We start from the raw sequence: 23,347 nt of genomic DNA, 5'->3' as shown, positions 1-23,347 counted from the left end.
CCAAAACTAGAACTGAAAGGCACTATATAAATTAAAGTTATTATTATTATTATTATTATTATTATTATTATTATTATTCCCTCCGGTGGTTGGACAGCCGTCAGACCTCTGTTCATCTTCAGACACAGATGAAGACACTGATTACACCGTTATGAATTAGTGAATCTATTCATGACTCGGATCTCGTGTCAAACTGCTAAAATCACGTGACCGTGGCGATCTGAATCATGAATCGATTCACTGATTCATAACGTTTGAAGCTTTGTTTTGAAATCGGCCCATCACTATATACAGTGCCTTGCGAAAACATTCGGCCCCCTTGTACTTTGCGAACTTTTGCCACATTTCAGGCTTCAAACATAATGATATGAAACTGTAATGTTTTGTGAAGAATCAACAAGTGGGACACAATTATGAAGGGGAATGAAATTTATTGAATATTTCAAACTTTTTTAACAAATCAAAAACTGAAAATTTGTGCGTGCAAAATAATTCGGCCCCCTTAAGTTAACCCTTTGTAGCACCACCTTTTGCTGCGATTACAGCTGTGAGTCTCTTGGGGTTTGTCTCTATCAGTTCTGCTCATCGAGAGACTGAAATGTTTGCCCATTCCTCCTGCAGAACAGCTGGAGCTCAGTGAGGTTGGATGGAGAGCGTTTGTGAACAGCAGTTTTCAGTTCTTTCCACAGATTCTCGACTGGATTCAGGTCTGGACTTTGCCTTGGCCATTCTAACACCTGGATATGGTTATTTTTGAGCCATTCCACTGTAGATTTTGCTTTATGTTTTGGATCATTGTCTTGTTGGAAGACAAATCTCCGTCCCAGTCTCAGGTCTTTTGCAGACGCCATCAGGTTTTCTTCCAGAATGGTCCTGTATTTGGCTCCATCCATCTTCTCATCAATGTTAACCATCTCCCCTGTCCCTGCTGAAGAAAAGCAGCCCCACACCATGATGCTGCCGCCACCATGTCTGACAGTGGGGATGGTGTGTGTTCAGGGTGATGAGCTGTGGTGCTTTTACGCCAAACATTACGTTTTGCATTGTTGCCAAAAAGTTCAATTTTGGTTTCATCTGCCCAGAGCACCTTCTTCCACATGTTTGGTGTGTCTCCCAGGTGGCTTGTGGCAAACTTTAAACAACACTTTTTATGGATATCTTTAAGAAGTGGCTTTATTCTTGCCACTCTTCCAGAAAGGCCAGATGTGTGCAGTATCCGACTGATGGTTGTCCTATGGACAGAGTCTCCCACCTCAGCTGTAGATCTCTGCAGTTCCTCCAGAGGGATCATGGGCCTCTTGGCTGATCTCTGATCAGTCTTCTCCTCGCATGAGCTGAAAGTTGAGAGGGACGGCCAGGTTTTGGTAGATTTGCAGTGGTCTGATACTCCTTCCATTTCAATATTATCGCTTGCACTGCTCCTTGTCATGTTTAAAGCTTGGGAAATCTTTTTGTATCCAAATCCGGCTTTAAACTTCTCCACAACAGTATCTCGGACCTGCCTGGTGTGTTCCTTGTTCTTCATGATGCTCTCTGCGCTTTAAACGGACCTCTGAGACTATCACAGTGCAGGGGCATTTATACGGAGACTTGATCACACACAAGTGGATTCTCTTTATCATCATTAGTCATTTAGGTCAACATTGGATCATTCAGAGATCCTCACTGAACTTCTGGAGAGAGTTTGCTGCACTGAAAGTAAAGGGGCTGAATAATGTTGCACGCCCAAATTTTCAGTTTTTGATTTGTTAAAAAAGTTTGAAATATCCAATAAATGCCGTTCCACTTCATGATTGTGTCCCACTTGTCATTGATTCTTCACAAAAAATTACAGTTTAATATCGTTATGTTTGAAGCCTGAAATGTGGCAAAAGGTTGCAAAGTTCAAGGGGGCCGAATACTTTCGCAAGACACTAAGTCGTTATTTAGTGTTTTTTGCGCACTAACTCTATTCTGGCCTCTTCATCAATGATTGTAGAGCCGCTGTAGTGAGATGGGCTTTGTAACGACGTCTTTAGTGCCTTTATGGGTCTTGAGAGAGGAAATGACATTGGTGTCAATGAAGGCCTTTCTGAGCCATCGGATTTCAACACTAATATCTTCATCTGTGTGTGAAGATGAGCGGAGGTCTGACGGCTGGCCAACCACAGGAGGAATTAATCACACCATTTACACTTCTGGCTAGACTTTAATGAGTGAGATTTTGAAACCCACAGCAAAAGGCCACATTGATCAGCGTCTGAAGGAGGAGCGGTTGAAGATGGAGGGAGGAGAGCGGATGGAGGAGGAGCGGCTGAAGATGGAGGGAGGAGAGCGGATGGAGGAGGAGAGGCTGAAGATGGAGGGAGGCGAGCGGATGGAGGGACAACACCTGATCTGCCATCTGTCCCAGGCCGGCCTGCCCCTAAAGTCAGTCTACAGCAATGTGACGGAGCTGCTCCTCGCCGGGGTCGACACGGTACGAGCCTCCCTATCAGCTGAGCTCCAGGCTCCGCATTACACTGGGGAGCGCAGGGTTTATACAACTAAAACTGAGACCTACACAAGTGTGTGTGTGTGTGTGTGTGTGTGTGTGTGTGTGTAAAACCCTAGCCCTGACTGTGGTGTGCATGTGAAACCCTAGCCCTGACTGTGTGTGTGTGTGTGTGTGTGTGTGTGTGTAAAACCCTATTCCTGACTGTGGTGTGCGTGTGAAACCCTAGCCCTGACTGTGGTGTGTGTGTGAGTGTGTGTGTGTAAAACTCTAGCCCTGACTGTGGTGTGTGTGTGTGTGTGTGTGTGTGTGTGTGTGTGTGTGTGTGTGTGTGTGTGTGTGAAACCCTAGCCCTGACAGTGGTGTGCATGTGAAACCCTAGCCCTGACTGTGGTGTGTGTGTGTGTGTGTAAAACCCTAGCCCTGACTGTGGTGTGCGTGTGAAACCCTAGCCCTGACTGTGGTGTGCGTGTGAAACCCTAGCCCTGACTGTGGTGTGTGTGTGTGTGTGTGTGTGTGTGTGTGTAAAACCCTAGCCCTGACTGTGGTGTGTGTGTGAAACCCTAGCCCTTACTGTGGTGTGTGTGTGTGAAACCCTAGCCCTGACTGTGGTGTGTGTGTGTGTGTGTGTGTGTGTGTGTGTGTGTGTGTGTGTGTGTGTGTGTGTGTGTGAGTGTGTGTGTAAAACCCTAGCCCTGACTGTGGTGTGTGTGTGTGTGTGTGTGTGTGTGTGTGTGTGTGTGTGTGTGTGTGTGTGTGTGTGAAACCCTAGCCCTGACTGGGGTGTGTGTGTGAAACCCTAGCCCTGACTGTGGTGTGTGTGTGTGTGTGTGTGTGTGTGTGTGTGTGTGTGTGTGAAACCCTAGCCCTGACTGTGGTGTGTGTGTGTGTGTGTGTGTGTGTGTGTGTGTGTGTGTGTGCAGATCTCCAGCACCCTGTCGTGGGCTCTGTATGAGCTGGCTCGCCATCCGCAGGTCCAGACTGAGCTTCGGGCTGAGGTTCTGAAGGTGATGTGTGGCCGGCCCGTCCCAAACGCGGCCGATGTGGCTGAGATGCGGCTCATGAAGGCTGTGCTGAAGGAGATCCTCCGGTACAAACACTGCATGGCTAATACAGCTCATCCATTCTGTTCCTTTGGGTTTATTATATCATCGTGAAACTTTCCAGGCTCTATCCTGTAATCCCGGCCAATGCCAGAGTCATCCCAGACAAAGATATTGAAGTGGGAGGATACCTCATCCCTAAAAATGTGAGTGTGTGTTTGTGCTGTAACGCTGCATGTGCAATGAAGTGTGTGCGTGCACTGAAGTGTGTGTTTACAGGTGTGTGTGTGCTCTGAAGTGTGTGTTTACAAGTGTGTGTGTGCTCTGAAGTGTGTGTTTACAGGTGTGTGTGTGTGCTCTGAAGTGTGTGTTTACAGGTGTGTGTTCTCTGAAGTGTGTGTTTACAGGTGCGTGTGTGTGTGTGCTCTGAAGTGTGTGTTTACGTGTGTGTGTGCTCTGAAGTGTGTGTTTACAGGTACGTGTGTGTGCTCTGAAGTGTGTGTTTACAGGTGTGTGTGCTCTGAAGTGTGTGTTTACAGGTGTGTGTGCTCTGAAGTGTGTGTTTACAGGTGTGTGTGTGTGCTCTGAAGTGTGTGTTTACAGGTGTGTGTGCTCTGAAGTGTGTGTTTACAGGTGCGTGTGTGTGCTCCTTCACAGACTCTGATCACGCTCTGCCACTTCGCCACCTCCCGCGATCCCAAACTCTTCCGCGATCCGGACTGCTTCCTGCCGCAGCGCTGGCTGAGCCGATCTGAAGCCCATCCCTTCGCCTCGCTGCCCTTCGGACTGGGCAAGCGCAGCTGTATCGGCCGCCGCATCGCTGAGCTGGAGATATATCTGGCCCTCTCTCGGGTAATTAATGCTTCCCCAGGAAGCTGAAACCACAGCAAAAAGGGTTAAAATTAACATTGACTTCCGTGATGTTCAACACACACAGTTCTGTTAAAATCTCAGAAAACTTGGTTTAGGGTTTCATGACCCTTTAAGGGAAGAGCGCTTTTTCAAACCATAGCCTGTAAAAACCATCACGGCCAAGTTCTCTTGCGCATCCGCGTCCTTTAGTGTGGGTGTAAGTTGTAATAGGTGTACATCTGATTCATCTCGTATAGGGTGTGTTTGGTTGAGTTTATTAAAATATTTATATTTTGTTTTTAGATGTTTCTTTTTCAAAAACATTGATGCATCATAATCTAGCAGCTATTTTTGGTTTTATAATCTTCCATTGACATTATACGAGCAATGGTTGGAGTTAAAAATCTTCATTTGTGCTCTACTGAAGAAACAAACACCCCTACATCTTGCCCTGGGGGTCAGCAGATAAACATAACATTAATAAATAAATAAATAAATACATTTTTGGGTGTCCAATGTTCATCAATCTCTTTAAGAATAGTTTGCAGTTTTAACAGCTTCAAGTCTCACAAGGAGTTCATAGGCTCGTTGCCCATCCCTCTCGTACATACAATTGTCCCAACAGTTATACCGTTTTTATGGTCTATCCATGTCATTACTAGCCTGGATGGCAGCTGGACTCAGCTCCGCCCACAACATTTGAGCTTGGGTTCCGTCTGGATTTGATCCATAGCGGAGTAATTATGCAGAACAGAAACTGACCAATGATATCATCAGGGCGGGCTTTAGCCGATGACGGACAGATGATCGACAGAAACTGACCAATGAGATCATCAGGGCGGGCTTAAGCCGATGACGGACAGATGATCGACAGAAACTGACCAATGAGATCATCAGGGCGGGCTTTAGCCGATGACGGACAGATGATCGACAGAAACTGACCAATGAGATCATCAGGGCGGGCTTTAGCCGATGACGGACAGATGATCGACAGAAACTGACCAATGAGATCATCAGGGCGGGCTTTAGCCGATGACGGAGAGGTGATCAACAGAAACTGACCAATGAGATCATCAGGGCGGGCTTTAGCCGATGACGGAGAGGTGATCAACAGAAACTGGCCAATGAGATCATCAGGGCGGGCTTTAGCCGATGACGGATAGATGATCAACAGAAACTGACCAATGAGATCATCAGGGCGGGCTTTAGCCGATGACGGACAGATGATCAACAGAAACTGACCAATGAGATCATCAGGGCGGGCTTTAGCCGATGACGGACAGATGATCAACAGAAACTGACCAATGAGATCATCAGGGCGGGCTTTAGCCGATGACGGACAGATGATCAACAGAAACTGACCAATGAGATCATCAGGGCGGGCTTTAGCCGATGACGGACAGATGATCAACAGAAACTGACCAATGAGATCATCAGGGCGGGCTTTAGCCGATGACGGATAGATGATCAACAGAAACTGACCAATGAGATCATCAGGGCGGGCTTTAGCCGATGACGGACAGATGATCAACAGAAACTGACCAATGAGATCATCAGGGCGGGCTTTAGCCGATGACGGACAGATGATCAACAGAAACTGACCAATGAGATCATCAGGGCGGGCTTTAGCCGATGACGGACAGATGATCAACAGAAACTGACCAATGAGATCATCAGGGCGGGCTTTAGCCGATGACGGACAGATGATCAACAGAAACTGACCAATGAGATCATCAGGGCGGGCTTTAGCCGATGACGGATAGATGATCAACAGAAACTGACCAATGAGATCATCAGGGCGGGCTTTAGCCGATGACGGACAAATGATCGACAGAAACTGACCAATGAGATCATCAGGGCGGGCTTTAGCCGATGACGGACAGATGATCAACAGAAACTGACCAATGAGATCATCCGGGCGGGCTTAAGCCGATGACGGATAGATGATCAACAGAAACTGACCAATGAGATCATCCGGGCGGGCTTAAGCCGATGATGCTTTAGTGTTTCAGTAAAAGGAAATATAAAATATAATAAATTAAATGAAAGACAAATCCATATTTCATACCTGGAAGCTGGGCTAAGTGAGCAAACAATGTTTCTACACTCCTGTCACGTTAGGGGTGTGTGATGGCTCCAAACTCCACAAACACAACAACATGTTATCAGGTGTTTAGTGACGCATCACACACCTCTACGCCAGACCCTCAGTCACTCCTCAGGGACCAAACACACGCTTTAGGAAACATCAAACATACAGCAAAATCATACCTGAAGAGAATAATATAGGAAGATTAAGCCTTTTTAATTATGAATTTAATTAGGATATATATATATATATATATATATATATATATATATATATATATATATATATATATATATATATATATATATATATATAAAATATAATATAATATTATATTAGTGCTTGGCAACGATTAAAATGTTTAATCGCATGATTGTCTGTGATTAATCACAGTATGCGCAAAATTTAATAATGAATACAAAAGTGCTGCTATATAAATACAAGAGCAATAACATAAGGTTTGCAAACACTTTAAACAAATAAGGTGCTTTCTACAGCAGTTAAACGTTAGTAACAGTTACAATTTTTCTTGTAAATATCAACTTAAACATGAATTTAATCAAATTAAATTAAATTGGTGGTATACATATATTGACTGTGTAGTAATATTCTCATCAGTGTTCTGTCAGCTTTAACACAGGCCGACTTAAATCTGCATATCTGTGATATTCACCCCAGGGTGTTATTTAATGTTATAATTTCCTTTTTTTTTTAAATCTTGCATCTAAATGTATGCATCATCTTTCATGTTCAATTCTTCCATTTGATTAATAAATTCAGTTATAATAGAAAAGACAGTATAGGGCTGTTACCAATCAAATTAAATAATTTAAACTGCAAAAAATACAGCTGCAATAAATAATGTTATAAGATTGATGATCTAAATAAAACATGCAATCATACTTATAAACATAACCGCCAATAGGGGGCAGCAAGGGATCGTCTTCATGAGCGAGTCATTGAGTCGTTCATTCAAATGATTCCTTCAAAACACTGAATCATTCAGAAACAAAACACCGCGCCGAGTGTTGCTTTCCTCTGGAGCGATTGTCGTCGGTGAAATCATGAGTGAAAGGGAACAAAAAGGGTTGTTTGGATCTAAAACTTAAGTAACTTAATATTAATTAGGCTACTTTGAACTAGGCTACAGCATTCATGCGACACAATTCACGATTGCAAAGTCGACTTGTGTTATTAACAATATCATAAATCCTAAATATCCACATCTACAGAAAGCTGAGTTTTCCCCCAGTATGTTTCTTCTGAGAGTTTATATCGCTGCTCAATGGTTTTGATTCCTCCACGAATGTCTCTCAGAGACGGGCAGCGCGAGCCTCAACGCGACTAACGCACCAGAGGCAGAGATACGCTCATCAGTCGCTGTTTACATTGAATATAATAAAAACAACAACAAAAAAATCTGAATCATTCTCGCGTTTCTGGTTATTTTAATATTTCATTTGTCCCAGACACAGAATGTCAGCCCTGGGCCTACAGGCAGCGCTGTGTTCTCCTGACCAATGGGTTGTCTGTGTATTCAGAGGCAGTGAGCAACAGGTTTATAATAATAAATAACTACGTTAATGCGCGATACAATAATTGTCGGCGTTAATTAATGAATGCGTTAACACGATAATAACGCGTTAACTTGCCCAGCCCTAATATATATATATGTGTATGTATGTGAAGCGGTAGTGGATTTCAGAATCGGCCTTTCAATATTGATGTGATTGTTCATATAACAAGGTTTTGGAGTTTTCTGGGATGTGGGCGGGAGATGGGTGTGGCCTACGGGAGATGGGTGTGGCCTACAGGAGTGTTGACTGACACATTTCTCTCTCTCTCACAGATTTTAATGCAGTTTAACGTGGAGCCGGCAGAAGAGAACGACACCGTCCATCCGATGACCAGAACCCTTCTGGTTCCAGAGAGGCAGATCAACCTTCGCTTCATCGAGCGCTGAGCTGGAGGTCAGAGGTCATCGAGCGCTGAGCTGGAGGTCATCGAGTGCTGACCTGGAGGTCAGAGTTCATCGAGCGCTGACCTGGAGGTCAGAGGTGACCGAGCACTGACCTGGAGGTCAGAGGTGACCAAGCGCTGACCTGGAGGTCAGAGGTGACCAAGCGCTGACCTGGAGGTCAGAGGTGACCAAGCGCTGACCTGGAGGTCAGAGGTCACTGAGTGCTGACCTGGAGGTCAGAGGTCACCGGGACACGGTGTAACAGAACTGATGTGGAGATCCAGACACTGGGATGTCCAGCAGCATGAAGGACGTGTCACTGACCGCCCCAAAGACTGACCTCAGGCCCATCATCCATGCAGACATAAGAAGAGGAGCAGCGTATGGTCAGGGGGAAGGGAATGAAGATCTGATGTGTTGTTTTGGCCAGTGTGATCAGTGAAAGAGGCAGCATTGGAGAATAATGCCTTTATCCCTCTGGTGCTCCTCGTTTAGGGGTTGCATTGGTTGTCTTCCCGGACATCTAAAAATTAAACTTCCTCCACCCCAGTAAAACCAATGCAATTTATTTTTCTTTAATAATATTTTTTTTTTTTTTCTTTTGTATTTTGAGATGATTTTATGGTATTTTTTAATATTTATGGAATAATTATATATATATAATTATTCCATATTTTTTTTTTTAGGTTAAAATAGAGACTAGGCCTTCAAAAAAAATGTAAAGACAGATTAGCGCCCTCTTTTGGAATTAATTAAGAAATGATGCAGCCATGGGAGTAGTCCACTAGAGGTCTCTACGGAGGGGCTTGTGAATTCCCTAGTTCACTTTTCAACACATTTAATATATATATTTTTAGATGGATTTGAATATATATTTAAAAAAATATCAGATACTATTTTTATATTAAATTTATTTTTAGAAATGGTGATTTTTTTTTTTCTTCTGTGAATTTATGTTTTTGCAGATTTCCCACATTAATTTCCTATGGTGGTCATTTTAGACCGGAGCACAAGTGGGAGTGTTTTTATCACAACCCCTTAGCACGCTCGAATCATGCCCTCAGCTTTCTTGTGTTTACATACCTAATGTTAGAAAAGTCACCAAGTTTCATATCATTCTGACGAAGATGTGATTTTTAATAATTCAAAATGTGGTTCATAGGTTCAGTTTTTCATGGATGTGTGTGTGTGTGTCAATATCACACTCTTGATCAATCAATCAGTCAGTCAATCAATCAATCAACTTTATTTATATAGCGCTTTTACAATCACGATTGTGTCAAAGCAGCTTCACAGTGTCAAACAGGGTAATATTGCGACAAAATTAGATTTGGCTGTACAGTCGTACTGGAGTAAACAGTGATGTTATCAGCTTATTTTAATTTATCATATAGCAACAATGTTGGCAGATCAGTATTATAGTTTATAGAATTAAATAAGACCTAATTCATATATTTTATTTGTATAATAAGTTGAATAACTTTAATCATATTTTTAGTGTCCCCAACTGAGCAAGCCAAGCCAAAGGCGACAGTGGCAAGGAACCAAAACTCCATCGGGGCGTGATGGAGAAAAATAATGTGTTAGAGTGTCGTCCCTTTACTGCTGTGTACTTTTTTCAGCATTCTGGCCGATTTGTATATTGTTTACATACCTAATGCTAGAAAAGTCATCAGGTTTTATAATTTTCAGATGAAGATGTGATTTTTAAAAATTCAAAATGTGGTTCATAGGTTCAGTTTTACTTATTGGCAATTTGGCTTGATCTCTGATTTTTTGGTTCTTGAGGTGATGTATCTTAAAATCTGTCCCAGCCACTGATACTTTATTACTAGAGTTCATTACTGAACCAGGGGCGATAATCACTTAAAATAATAATAAATATAACAGCTTATTTGAAAATAATATTTTAATGTTGTGTAAAATGTGTGTATAATACTATAGACACAGTCACTTGATTGAGCGATTTATTTGTGAATTGTGATGGAATAATGACTTTATAGTTGTATTGGAGGTCTACACACACTGTGCAGTTAATCTCCGTCGTGCATTAATGTGAGTGATGACGGATATTATGGGATGGCTGATGCAGCCCAAGAGATGCAGATCATTTGATCTTCACCGTTAAGAAACTTTAATTAATACTGTCACATAACAAATCTGCTTCAAATTGAATTAAAAATGAAAATACAACATTGAAATAAAAATGTAAAGTGTGTACAAATATTATAAAATCATGAATATAAATAATTGGGAATCATGTTCATCAAAACACATTTAATAGGTGTGTGTGTGTGTGTATAAGAGTGCGTGTGTGTGTGAGTGGATGTGTCAATATCACACTCTTGATGCTTGATGTGTCCGATTTGTAGATTGGACACAAATATTCAGAGAATTTTTGTGGTTCTGCCGATTTCCCATTCATTTCCTATGGTCGGTCATTTAGGCCTGAAGACAATGAACGCTGCTTTTTTTTTTTTTTTACGACCAATTAGCATGCTCGAATCATGATCCCAATTTTTGTTTGTTTGTTTACATACCTTATGCTAAAAAAGTCACCAAGTTTCATATTCTTAAATTAAAAAAAAAAAAAATCGGTCAGAAATGACCGAAGAGCACCAGAGAGAAGCCGTACTTTATGAACCCTTTGTCAGAGATGTTTTCTGGTGATTGTTCAGAGAGCCTCAAGCTCCTTCACTGCAGCAGGGGTGCTCGGCGTCTCTTATGGCTCTGATGGCTTGCCGTACTCAAGGCTGTTTATTTCTGCCTGTTCGTCTACACTTCTCTCTGTGGTAAAGCTTGACCTAATAAGAGTCATGATGAGCGCAGATCCCGAGCTCGTGTTTCCAGCGGAAGATGGGCTATTCGAGGAGACGTTCAGCGCACAAAACACATACCGAGTTTGCGGACAGAAGATCACAATCCTGCAGAATTACTGCGCGAACCTGGGCGTGTCCGCGTCCGTCTGGGACTCCGTGAGTGACGACACTGTTCACAAATCGATAATCGATACCAGAGAGTGCAAGACGAGGTAAACTTTGGGGCTTTATCTGGACAACAGCCCATAAACACTGACAGAATGAGAGCAATGTTCGGCGATCTAGCGCAAAAACTATCCGTAAATCTAGCCATTCCTCCCCAAAGACCTCGACTGGTAATCACAAAAGTGTAGAAATCTCACAGCCAATCAGAAGCGCAGTAGAACTTTACACACAGATTAAATCATCAGTAGATTTTATGACAGTAAAGGTTTTATGTTGTCAGAGTTGGAATCAAACACACTTGACGTAGTTTTGCCTACTTTGAGTATATCCATCTTATGCAACTTTACACATTTACTAGTTACTATTATGCCACTGAAATATATCTTATGGTGTAATCCCTGCATCACGCTATAAAACATAATCTTCTCAAACACGATGCATTGCTGTCTGTTATCAATGACATTTTTGGCTGTTTTATTTCTTCACATAGCCTTAAGGACATTAATATAAGAAATACGGCACTGTTTACTATCAAGCTGTCCTGTTATTTATTTACTGTCCATCATTCTTTTTTTCTAATGTATTTCTTTATTTTAATTTCACATGTAGGTATTAATTCAGTGTTTATAATGTTAACACTTGAACTTTAAAGAGCTTAAACCCGTAGTTTCTAGAGGAGCATCTGATCCAGCCATCGAGGACTAAGGAAGCTGCAGTGGGACATCTGTTGGTTTCCTTCACTTCAGTCAGTATTAGAGACTGTTCTGTGGTCTACGGTGACCTGGATGGACATGTCCGGTTTACTCGTAGGAAGCTGATAACACAGTGCGGACAAACCTGACCATACCAACCTGCGATTGATTGATTTTAATTATTTTGGGCAAGTGAACCATTTTATACAATAAAACATAAATAGCATCTTTTTTTTGACAGTTTGTGCGGTTAATCCACAAATGCAATAACCAAAAGAGGATTGGGAAGAAGAACTTTCTTAATCCCACCCGCATTTCTCATAAATCATATAACATAATAAGCTTCCTTTTTATTTCCATTAGACAATTACTTCATATCTTTAGACTTGTGGATGATAAGGAACTCCCACATGGAAAGAACCTATATAAACATATATGTTTTAATATAGGATTTAATATAGGTTTTTAATATATGTGACATATATAAAATTGGCCGTTTTCCTATATTATATGTACATATATGCACTTATATGTGTGCATATATGCACCTATATGTTCACCTACACTGTAAAAAAATTAATTACAGTATATTAATGTTAATTATAATTTATTAAACTGTGGAAAAACGGATCAATTATGTTAAATTACACATAAAACATCAAATTTTCAATCAAATTTATTTTACAAACCCGCTGTCCATCTACAGTAATTTACTTTTAAAATATATGTTTTCTATGTACAATAACTAAGATATTATTTATAAAAATGCAGTAAGCACATCAATTCAAAAACATGTTTGCATATTTACAGTATTAATATTTATTTGAACAGAACCACTCACAACTTCAACCTCTAAATTAAGTTGGCCTACTTGTACATAAATAGCAACCTTTACAGCCAATTTCTGTTAAATTTACAAAATATTGTACAGAAACTGCACATTTACATTATTAGTCATTTTACATAACACATATGTCAAGTTACTTCTGTTGTAGGAAATACAAGCTTAGTATATAATTTAGAATATGCAAAAATATCTACATTAAAAGACAATTATCTTTCTATTTTTATACTGTCACATTGCAGTTATTATTTTATACATGTACAATTAAATTTTATCCAAAGCAACTTACAAATGAAGAGTATGGAAGCAGCAATAAGTGCAGTGACAATTTTTAGTTAGTCTAGCAGTTTTGTTAAACAGAAAAGAGCTAGTTTTAATGGGTCATGTGTTCTAGAGTGCGGATCGGGCTGCATTTTTCTGTCCGAGCCCGACCCGCGTCCGACAGAGCAGTAACCGAACCCGAGCCCGACAGGCATTCAAATATTTATGTCCGAGCCCGACCCGAGCCCGACAGTTAAAATCTATTTTTTCCCCTCATATACTAATGACACGCACGTTTGTTTGTGTGGAAATCCCGCTTTTATTAAGCAACTGTAAGGTAGGCATTCTGAAATGTTTACAGACGAGCGCATCAGCGCGCACACGGGGCATCAAACGTTACACAGAGCCCAATCAAACAGTCAACTAAAATTAAATGAACAAAGGTCTGCTAAAAATGGCCCAAGCTAACAGAACAAAACATTAACGTAACACAATTTAAATGCTTATTGAAATGAAAGTCATCTTACCAATTTTCTCAAACTGTGGTTCCTAAACTGCAACATGGGATCTATTTACATAATCTATCCATCAAAGTTTAGGCTAATCGAGGTTTTATGCAGAAAAAGGATTGCATCAACTGCGGATGGCTTCAAGGCTGTCCTGCTGCCAGCAGCGCTGAAGTTGCGCTCACTGGAATGACAAGGATGCCGCGGGCAATATGCACGCACGTGTTGCGAGTTGTTGTCACGGCGACATAAACAAATTTCCACATGCAGGAAGACAGATGTTAGGGTTATATAATGCATGTATTTTAATCACAAAAACAAACCATTGCATCAAGTTAAACAGGCCCATTGGCTACTTGCATAATAAGCAGTTTTAAATTTAAAAGGTTCAATGCCTTTTCGCGCTAACGTGACCGAGCCCGACCCGAACCCGAACGTCATTTCTAAATATCTGTCCGAACCCGGCCCGACCCGTCGGGTACCGTCGGAACCCGTCGGGCTCGGGTCGGGTATCCATCCTCTAATGTGTTCACAAAAGAATGCATCTTTAGTGGTCTCCTGAAAATGGCTGGAGTTAGTCAGGTTATTCCACCAGCATGGAACAGTCCAGATAAAGGTCTGTGAAAGTGATTTTGTGCCTCTTTGGGATGGCACCACAATGCGCCATTTGCCTTCACAGCGCAAGTCTTCACAGTGCATCAGCAAACACTGATGCCAGTGGCTGGAACATGAGCTTGGATGAGTTGTGTACCATGTTTCGATAGGAATGGCCTGATCATCCCAATGCTGTACAAGGAAAATCTAAAGATCAGGCAGTTCTAGCAATGTGGTCTGTGAAGATTAACTGATCAGTTATAACACAAAGGTAGGGCTGGCTGAAACCACGAGCACTTCCGTCTTGGCGAGGTTGAGTTGAAGGTAAAGGTCATCCAGGTGAAGGTCGGAAATTTCCATCAAGCAGGCTGAGATGCGAGCAGCTACGGCTGATCATCCGCTGGAATGAAGGGTAGAGAGCTGTGTCAGGATAGCAGTGATAGGAAAAGCCATGTTTCTGAATTATTCTAGTTGCAATTATAACAAAATACTATTCAAAACAGCTGCATGATAAGATGCAAACAAAGAATTTGTTGAATGAGAAGAACAGTGCCCTTATTCCACACCTGCAATGCTCGCCTGCTGTAGACCTCCAGTCTTTCCACAGGACCTGAAATCACACAAAAAAGCATAAAAAAATAATACAAATAAAAAAATAGGACTATTACTTTAATTAAAACATGCCAGCATGTTTTACTGAGACCATAAACCTCAACCTAGTGATCTGGAAGCTGAGCTAAATTTACAGTATTTATAATTAAAGTAAAATTATATTACTTTGACTTAACGTTAGCTGCATCATATAACTCTCTAGGGGTGTAACGTAACTGTCCAATCATCTGGATCGATGATAATATAATATATTTTCATTTTTCCAGAGCTATATATATATATAGGCCTATAGTTAATCGATAATGTTAGTTCATTGTTTCAAAAGATATAATGACGGTAACATAACTACTGTTATATCTTTGTTAACTTAATAATTACACTGCACACTGCAAATGCTCTTCTTCCTCAGTATTTCTGTCTTGTTTCTCGTCCAAACATCTACAAATTCTTAAAACAAGAAGTATTTACTGGACAAGCTAAAGTCATTTTAAAAGTTTTTTTTGGGGGGGGAAATAACTCAAACTGAAGAGAGTTTTTTTCTTAAAATAAGATCAATAATCTGCCAATGGGGTGAGAAAAATAATCTTAATTCAAACAGAAAACAAGATTATTTTTCTCACCCCATTGGCAGATTATTTATTTTATTTTAAGCAAAAACTCTCTTCATTTTGAGTTATTTTGTCCCAAAACAAGACAATTACTTTTGCTTGTCTAGTAAATACTTCTTGTTTTAAGAATTTTTAGATATTTTGACTAGAAACAAGACTAAAAAAATACTAAGTAAGAAAACCATTTTTTTTGCAGTGCAATAATAATCAGAAGATACGAACGATGGTAAGGACATTTTACAATTTTGTGTGATTATCAGAAACGGATTAACAAATGAATATTTCCTTTAATATTTGCCATCCTGAATCCAGATGGGATATTTAGTGAGAATTAAAATGTGATAAATCTGTATTATAATCTGAATGTAATCCCATGTTCTCGTCTGTCTTTGATCCGCTTTGGCAGGCTCTCCATCTGTGCCGGTTCCTGGAGGAAGAGTGTGTGGATCTCAGAGGCAAGCGGATCATAGAGCTGGGAGCAGGAACTGGTCTCGTTGGCATAGCGACCGCACGATTGGGTAAAGGTCTCGTTGGCATAGCGACCGCACGATTTGGTAAAGGTCTCGTTGGCATAGCGACCGCACAATTGGGTAAAGGTCTGGTTGGCATAGCGTCCGCACGATTGGGTAAAGGTCTGGTTGGCATAGCGACCACACGATTGGGTAAAGGTCTCGTTGGCATAGCGACCGCACGATTAGGTAAAGGTCTCGTTGGCATAGCGACTGCACGATTAGGTAAAGGTCTCGTTGGCATAGCGACTGCACGACTGGGTAAAGGTCTCGTTGGCATAGCGACCGCACGATTGGGTAAAGGTCTCGTTGGCATAGCGACCGCACGATTAGGTAAAGGTCTCGTTGGCATAGCGACCGCACGATTGGGTAAAGGTCTCGTTGGCATAACGACTGCACGATTAGGTAAAGGTCTCGTTGGCATAGCGACCGTAAGATTGGGTAAAGGTCTCGTTGGCATAGCGACTGCACGATTAGGTAAAGGTCTTGTTGGCATAGCGACCGCACGATTGGGTAAAGGTCTCGTTGACATAGCGACTGCACGATTGGGTAAAGGTCTCGTTGACATAGCGACCGCACGATTGGGTAAAGGTCTCGTTGGCATAGCGACTGCACGATTAGGTAAAGGTCTCGTTGGCATAGCGACCGCACGATTGGGTAAAGGTCTCGTTGGCATAGCGACTGCACGATTGGGTAACGGTCTCGTTGGCATAGCGACTGCACGATTAGGTAAAGGTCTCGTTGGCATAGCGGCCACACGATCGGGTAAAGGTCTCGTTGGCATAGCGACCACACGATTAGGTGGAGGGATGTTGGCATAGTGACCGGACGATTAGGTATAGGTCTCGTTGGCATAGCGACCGCACGATTAGGTAAAGATCTCGTTGGCATAGCGACCACAAGATTGGGTAAAGGTCTTGTTAGCATAGCGACCGCACGATTAGGTAAAGGTCTCGTTGGCATAGCGACCGCACAATTGGGTAAAGGTCTCGTTGGCATAGCGACAGCACGATTGGGTAAAGGTCTCGTTGGCATAGCGACCGCACGATTGGGTAAAGGTCTCGTTGGCATAGCGACTGCACGATTAGGTAAAGGTCTCGTTGGCATAGCGACCGCACGATTGGGTAAAGGTCTCGTTGGCATAGCGACTGCACGATTAGGTAAAGGTCTCGTTGGCATAGCGACCACACGATCGGGTAAAGGTCTCGTTGGCATAGCAACCACACGATTAGGTGGAGGGATGTTGGCATAGTGACTGGACGATTAGGTATAGGTCTCGTTGGCATAGCGACCGCACGATTAGGTAAAGATCTCGTTGGCATAGCGACCACACGATTGGGTAAAGATCTCGTTAGCATAGCGACCGCACGATTAGGTAAAGGTCTCGTTGGCATAGCGACCGCACGATTGGGTAAAGGTCTCGTTGGCATAGCGACCGCACGATTGGGTAAAGGTCTCGTTGGCATAGCGACCGCACGATTGGGTAAAGGTCTCGTTGGCATAGCGACTGCACGATTAGGTAAAGGTCTCGTTGGCATAGCGACCGCACGATTGGGTAAAGGTCTCGTTGGCATAGCAACTGCACAATTGGGTAAAGGTCTCGTTGGCATAGCGACTGCACGATTAGGTAAAGGTCTTGTTGGCATAGCGACCGCACGATTGGGTAAAGGTCTCGTTGGCATAGCGACTGCACGATTGGGTAAAGGTCTCGTTGGCATAGCGACCGCACGATTGGGTAAAGGTCTCGTTGGCATAGCGACTGCACGATTAGGTAAAGGTCTCGTTGGCATAGCGACCACACGATTGGGTAAAGGTCTCGTTGGCATAGCGACTGCACGATTAGGTAAAGGTCTCGTTGGCATAGCGACCGCACGATTGGGTAAAGGTCTCGTTGGCATAGCGACCGCACGATTTGGTAAAGGTCTCGTTGGCATAGCGACCGCACGATTGGGTAAAGGTCTGGTTGGCATAGCGTCCGCACGATTGGGTAAAGGTCTGGTTGGCATAGCGACCACACGATTGGGTAAAGGTCTCGTTGGCATAGCGACCGCACGATTAGGTAAAGGTCTCGTTGGCATAGCGACTGCACGATTAGGTAAAGGTCTCGTTGGCATAGCGACTGCACGACTGGGTAAAGGTCTCGTTGGCATAGCGACCGCACGATTGGGTAAAGGTCTCGTTGGCATAGCGACCGCACGATTAGGTAAAGGTCTCGTTGGCATAGCGACCGCACGATTGGGTAAAGGTCTCGTTGGCATAACGACTGCACGATTAGGTAAAGGTCTCGTTGGCATAGCGACCGCAAGATTGGGTAAAGGTCTCATTGGCATAGCGACTGCACGATTAGGTAAAGGTCTTGTTGGCATAGCGACCGCACGATTGGGTAAAGGTCTCGTTGACATAGCGACTGCACGATTGGGTAAAGGTCTCGTTGACATAGCGACCGCACGATTGGGTAAAGGTCTCGTTGGCATAGCGACTGCACGATTAGGTAAAGGTCTCGTTGGCATAGCGACCGCACGATTGGGTAAAGGTCTCGTTGGCATAGCGACTGCACGATTGGGTAACGGTCTCGTTGGCATAGCGACTGCACGATTAGGTAAAGGTCTCGTTGGCATAGCGGCCACACGATCGGGTAAAGGTCTCGTTGGCATAGCGACCACACGATTAGGTGGAGGGATGTTGGCATAGTGACCGGACGATTAGGTATAGGTCTCGTTGGCATAGCGACCGCACGATTAGGTAAAGATCTCGTTGGCATAGCGACCACAAGATTGGGTAAAGGTCTTGTTAGCATAGCGACCGCACGATTAGGTAAAGGTCTCGTTGGCATAGCGACCGCACAATTGGGTAAAGGTCTCGTTGGCATAGCGACAGCACGATTGGGTAAAGGTCTCGTTGGCATAGCGACCGCACGATTGGGTAAAGGTCTCGTTGGCATAGCGACTGCACGATTAGGTAAAGGTCTCGTTGGCATAGCGACCGCACGATTGGGTAAAGGTCTCGTTGGCATAGCGACTGCACGATTAGGTAAAGGTCTCGTTGGCATAGCGACCACACGATCGGGTAAAGGTCTCGTTGGCATAGCAACCACACGATTAGGTGGAGGGATGTTGGCATAGTGACTGGACGATTAGGTATAGGTCTCGTTGGCATAGCGACCGCACGATTAGGTAAAGATCTCGTTGGCATAGCGACCACACGATTGGGTAAAGATCTCGTTAGCATAGCGACCGCACGATTAGGTAAAGGTCTCGTTGGCATAGCGACCGCACGATTGGGTAAAGGTCTTGTTGGCATAGCGACCGCACGATTGGGTAAAGGTCTCGTTGGCATAGCGACCGCACGATTGGGTAAAGGTCTCGTTGGCATAGCGACTGCACGATTAGGTAAAGGTCTCGTTGGCATAGCGACCGCACGATTGGGTAAAGGTCTCGTTGGCATAGCAACTGCACAATTGGGTAAAGGTCTCGTTGGCATAGCGACTGCACGATTAGGTAAAGGTCTTGTTGGCATAGCGACCGCACGATTGGGTAAAGGTCTCGTTGGCATAGCGACTGCACGATTGGGTAAAGGTCTCGTTGGCATAGCGACCGCACGATTGGGTAAAGGTCTCGTTGGCATAGCGACTGCACGATTAGGTAAAGGTCTCGTTGGCATAGCGACCACACGATTGGGTAAAGGTCTCGTTGGCATAGCGACCACACGATTAGGTAAAGGTCTCGTTGGCATAGCGACCACACGATTGGGTAAAGGTCTCGTTGGCATAGCAACCGCACGATTGGGTAAAGGTCTCGTTGGCATAGCGACTGCACGATTGGGTAAAGGTCTCGTTGGCATAGCGACTGCACGATTAGGTAAAGGTCTCGTTGGCATAGCGACCACACGATCGGGTAAAGGTCTCGTTGGCATAGCGACCACACGATTGGGTAAAGGTCTCGTTGGCATAGCGACCACACGATCGGGTAAAGGTCTCGTTGGCATAGCGACCGCACGATTGGGTAAAGGTCTCGTGTGTGATGTGCTTTAGGGGCCCACGTGACCCTCACAGACAGTGTGTGTGATGTGCTTTAGGGGCCCACGTGACCCTCACAGACAGTGTGTGTGATGTGCTTTAGGGGCCCACTTGACCCTCACAGACAGTGTGTGTGATGTGCTTTAGGGGCCCACGTGACCTTCACAGACAGTGTGTGTGATGTGCTTTAGGGGCCCACGTGACCCTCACAGACAGTGTGTGTGATGTGCTTTAGGGGCCCATGTGACCCTCACAGACAGTGTGTGTGATGTGCTTTAGGGGCCCACTTGACCCTCACAGACAGTGTGTGTGATGTGCTTTAGGGGCCCACGTGACCTTCACAGACAGTGTGTGTGATGTGCTTTAGGGGCCCATGTGACCCTCACAGACAGTGTGTGTGATGTGCTTTAGGGGCCCACTTGACCCTCACAGACAGTGTGTGTGATGTGCTTTAGGGGCCCACGTGACCTTCACAGACAGTGTGTGTGATGTGCTTTAGGGGCCCATGTGACCCTCACAGACAGTGTGTGTGATGTGCTTTAGGGGCCCATGTGACCCTCACAGACAGTGTGTGTGATGTGCTTTAGGGGCCCATGTGACCCTCACAGATAGTGTGTGTGATGTGCTTTAGGGGCCCATGTGACCCTCACAGATAGTGTGTGTGATGTGCTTTAGGGGCCCATATGACCCCCACAGACAGTGTGTGTGATGTGCTTTAGGGGCCCACGTGACCCTCACTGACAGTGTGTGTGATGTGCTGTAGGGGCCCACGTGACCCTCACAGATAGTGTGTGTGATGTGCTTTAGGGGCCCATATGACCCCCACAGACAGTGTGTGTGATGTGCTTTAGGGGCCCATATGACCCCCACTGACAGTGTGTGTGATGTGCTGTAGGGGCCCACGTGACCCTCACTGACAGTGTGTGTGATGTGCTTTAGGGGCCCACGTGACCCTCACTGACAGTGTGTGTGATGTGCTGTAGGGGCCCACGTGACCCTCACAGATAGTGTGTGTGATGTGCTTTAGGGGCCCATATGACCCCCACAGACAGTGTGTGTGATGTGCTTTAGGGGCCCATGTGACCCTCACAGACAGTGTATGTGATGTGCTTTAGGGGCCCATGTGACCCTCACTGACAGTGTGTGTGATGTGCTGTAGCGGCCCACGTGACCCTCACAGACAGTGTGTGTGATGTGCTTTAGGGGCCCATGTGACCCTCACAGACAGTGTGTGTGATGTGCTTTAGGGGCCCATATGACCCTCACAGACAGTGTGTGTGATGTGCTTTAGGGGCCCACGTGACCCTCACTGACAGTGTGTGTGATGTGCTTTAGGGGCCCACGTGACCCTCACTGACAGTGTGTGTGATGTGCTTTAGGGGCCCACGTGACCCTCACTGACAGTGTGTGTGATGTGCTTTAGGGGCCCACGTGACCCTCACTGACAGTGTGTGTGATGTGCTTTAGGGGCCCACGTGACCCTCACTGACAGTGTGTGTGATGTGCTGTAGGGGCCCACGTGACCCTCACAGACAGTGTGTGTGATGTGCTTTAGGGGCCCACGTGACCCTCACTGACAGTGTGTGTGATGTGCTTTAGGGGCCCACGTGACCCTCACTGACGTCCCCATGGCCCTCCCCCAGATGGAGAGGAATGTGGCATGTAATGCTCCTTCCACCGGCTGGCCCTCGGGGGCTCCGGCTGTACTCCGGCTGGCCTGGGGCCGAGACCACACCCTCTTCTCCTCCAGCTGGGACTTCGTGCTGGGCTCGGATATCGTGTACCTGCCTGAGAGCTTCCCTCCCCTTCTGGACACTCTGGCTCACCTGAGTAAAGATGGAGCGGTGGTGTACCTGGCGTCCCCGATGCGGAGCGAGCTCGGAGCCCAGGACTTCTACAGCCGGCTCTTACCACAGAGCTTCAGCGTGGAGCTTGTGCGGAGGGATCCGAACACCAATATCAGTGTTTATAAAGCCACTCTCAGATGAGATATCCATCCATCCATCCATTTATTCATCCATCCACCCAAAGAGCAATATCAGTGTTTATAAAGCCACTCTCAGATGAGATATCCATCCATCCATCCATCCATTTATTCATTTATTCATCCATCCACCCAAAGAGCAATATCAGTGTTTATAAAGCCACTCTCAGATGAGACATCCATCCAGATTTGGCCCAAGGCATCAGTGATCTAAGCGGGTGCTTAGGGCCCCTTGGCCACTAGGGGGCCCCCAAGAGCACATAAAACAACATACTTTATGATGACACGAAATAGCCTTAAACAATTACTAAATAAACTGCGAAATGTTACATATTCTAATATGGATTGATTGTGACATCGCTGCACGAGCTCGCAGCGCCATCGACTGATTGATAGCCAGGGTTCAAAGTACAAAGTGTACAAAAAATCTGAAACGGTGCTACTGGTTACCAGTTTTTTATGAATGGATGGATCTGAGAATGTGATATGGTTTAGTGCGAATATATCTTAATTATCTGACGTGCTGCATGTTGTTTTTCTATTCTGCACACCAAGGCTGCATTTATTTAATACAAAATAAAGTAAAAAGTTATATTGTGAAATATCAACAGTTGTTTTCTTTGTGAACATATGTGAAAGTGTAATTTATTCCTGTGATGCAAAGCTGAACTTATTATCATTAGGCTACTCCAATCTTCTGTGATCCTTCAGAAATCATTTTGATATGATGATTTGATGCTCAATGAACATTTCTGATTATTATCAGTGTTTAAAATTACATTCTCTTTCATAGCTTCACTCGACGCTGCATAATGACGCATATGGGGTTGGCCCCTGGCCGTGCCGATCTGAAGCCCTTATAGAATCATGCCAGTTCACGCTGATGGCGCAGCGCCGCCCCTCTAGCTCATTACCTTTGAGCTATACTGGCGCGTGCGCCATCTTCTCCCCAGATTTCTCTGCCTTCATGAAGCGGTAGCATCGTTCCCTTTGCGTGATTTTTCTGACCCTAAAAACACTTGATTTAAGCTTCTTTCTCCGTCATTACTTCGACGATCACGGATAGCGGAACTCATTCTCCTTCTTGGTGAAGTATGATGGAATTTTGTTGTTGCCCTCCGCCATGCACTCGCTCCATTTCGAGCGACGACCCACACGGTAAGTGTTAAATGCATGGGCTTTGCCCACGCGCGCGAGGCAGTTTAGAGCACATCGAATTGCAAATATTGCGATAATCTCCTTCTTAAAACCCTCCGTTCGAGGCTCTCTCTTTTTGAGAAGGAATCCTCCGTTTTTCCCCGCTGCGCAGCCGAGATGGCCC

At 44.4% G+C, this 23,347-nt stretch overlaps 2 protein-coding genes across 3 annotated transcripts in view; both read left to right on the top strand.

Moving 5' to 3' along the window:
- Positions 1–10,643, top strand: part of cyp27b1 (cytochrome P450, family 27, subfamily B, polypeptide 1) — a 20,187-nt gene extending 9,544 nt beyond the window's left edge. Inside the window, exons 5-10 of one of the 2 annotated variants that reach the window (XR_010900561.1) lie at positions 2,217–2,458; positions 3,397–3,563; positions 3,641–3,722; positions 4,174–4,368; positions 8,307–8,572; positions 8,631–10,643. Coding sequence is in view for 1 of the 2 variants with exons in the window: in XM_067431118.1 (XP_067287219.1) it covers positions 2,217–2,458; positions 3,397–3,563; positions 3,641–3,722; positions 4,174–4,368; positions 8,307–8,420 (800 nt within the window). In the remaining variant the exon portion in view is untranslated. Of the gene's footprint in view, positions 1–2,216; positions 2,459–3,396; positions 3,564–3,640; positions 3,723–4,173; positions 4,369–8,306 lie in introns of both variants that reach the window. The other variant, XM_067431118.1, reaches the window with a different exon arrangement.
- A 181-nt stretch (positions 10,644–10,824) lies between these two features.
- On the top strand, positions 10,825–22,634 carry LOC137057995 (EEF1A lysine methyltransferase 3-like). Its single transcript, XM_067431123.1, has 3 exons — positions 10,825–11,392; positions 15,925–16,036; positions 21,642–22,634. Exons 1-3 carry the CDS (start codon positions 11,234–11,236, stop codon positions 22,028–22,030), a joined length of 660 nt encoding a protein of 219 aa, XP_067287224.1. The 5' UTR covers positions 10,825–11,233; the 3' UTR covers positions 22,031–22,634.
- The last annotated feature ends 713 nt before the right edge of the window (positions 22,635–23,347 follow it).

This window comes from Pseudorasbora parva, chromosome 22 (genome assembly GCF_024679245.1).
Source record: "Pseudorasbora parva isolate DD20220531a chromosome 22, ASM2467924v1, whole genome shotgun sequence".
In the NCBI taxonomy this organism is placed as follows: domain Eukaryota; kingdom Metazoa; phylum Chordata; class Actinopteri; order Cypriniformes; family Gobionidae; genus Pseudorasbora; species Pseudorasbora parva.
The sequence above is the reverse complement of the archived record's forward strand: the minus strand, read 5'-3'. Positions and strand labels throughout refer to the sequence as shown.

What these genes read in the sequence shown, in the direction of transcription:
- LOC137057995 (XM_067431123.1), top strand. Translation starts at nt 11,234, where the DNA reads ATGATGAGCGCAGATCCCGAGCTCGTGTTTCCAGCGGAAGATGGGCTA. An exon ending in CCGCGTCCGTCTGGGACTCC is followed by an intron (nt 11,393 to 15,924) that starts GTGAGTGACGAC and finishes CCGCTTTGGCAG; the next exon opens with GCTCTCCATCTGTGCCGGTT. An exon ending in CATAGCGACCGCACGATTGG is followed by an intron (nt 16,037 to 21,641) that starts GTAAAGGTCTCG and finishes GATGTGCTTTAG; the next exon opens with GGGCCCACGTGACCCTCACT.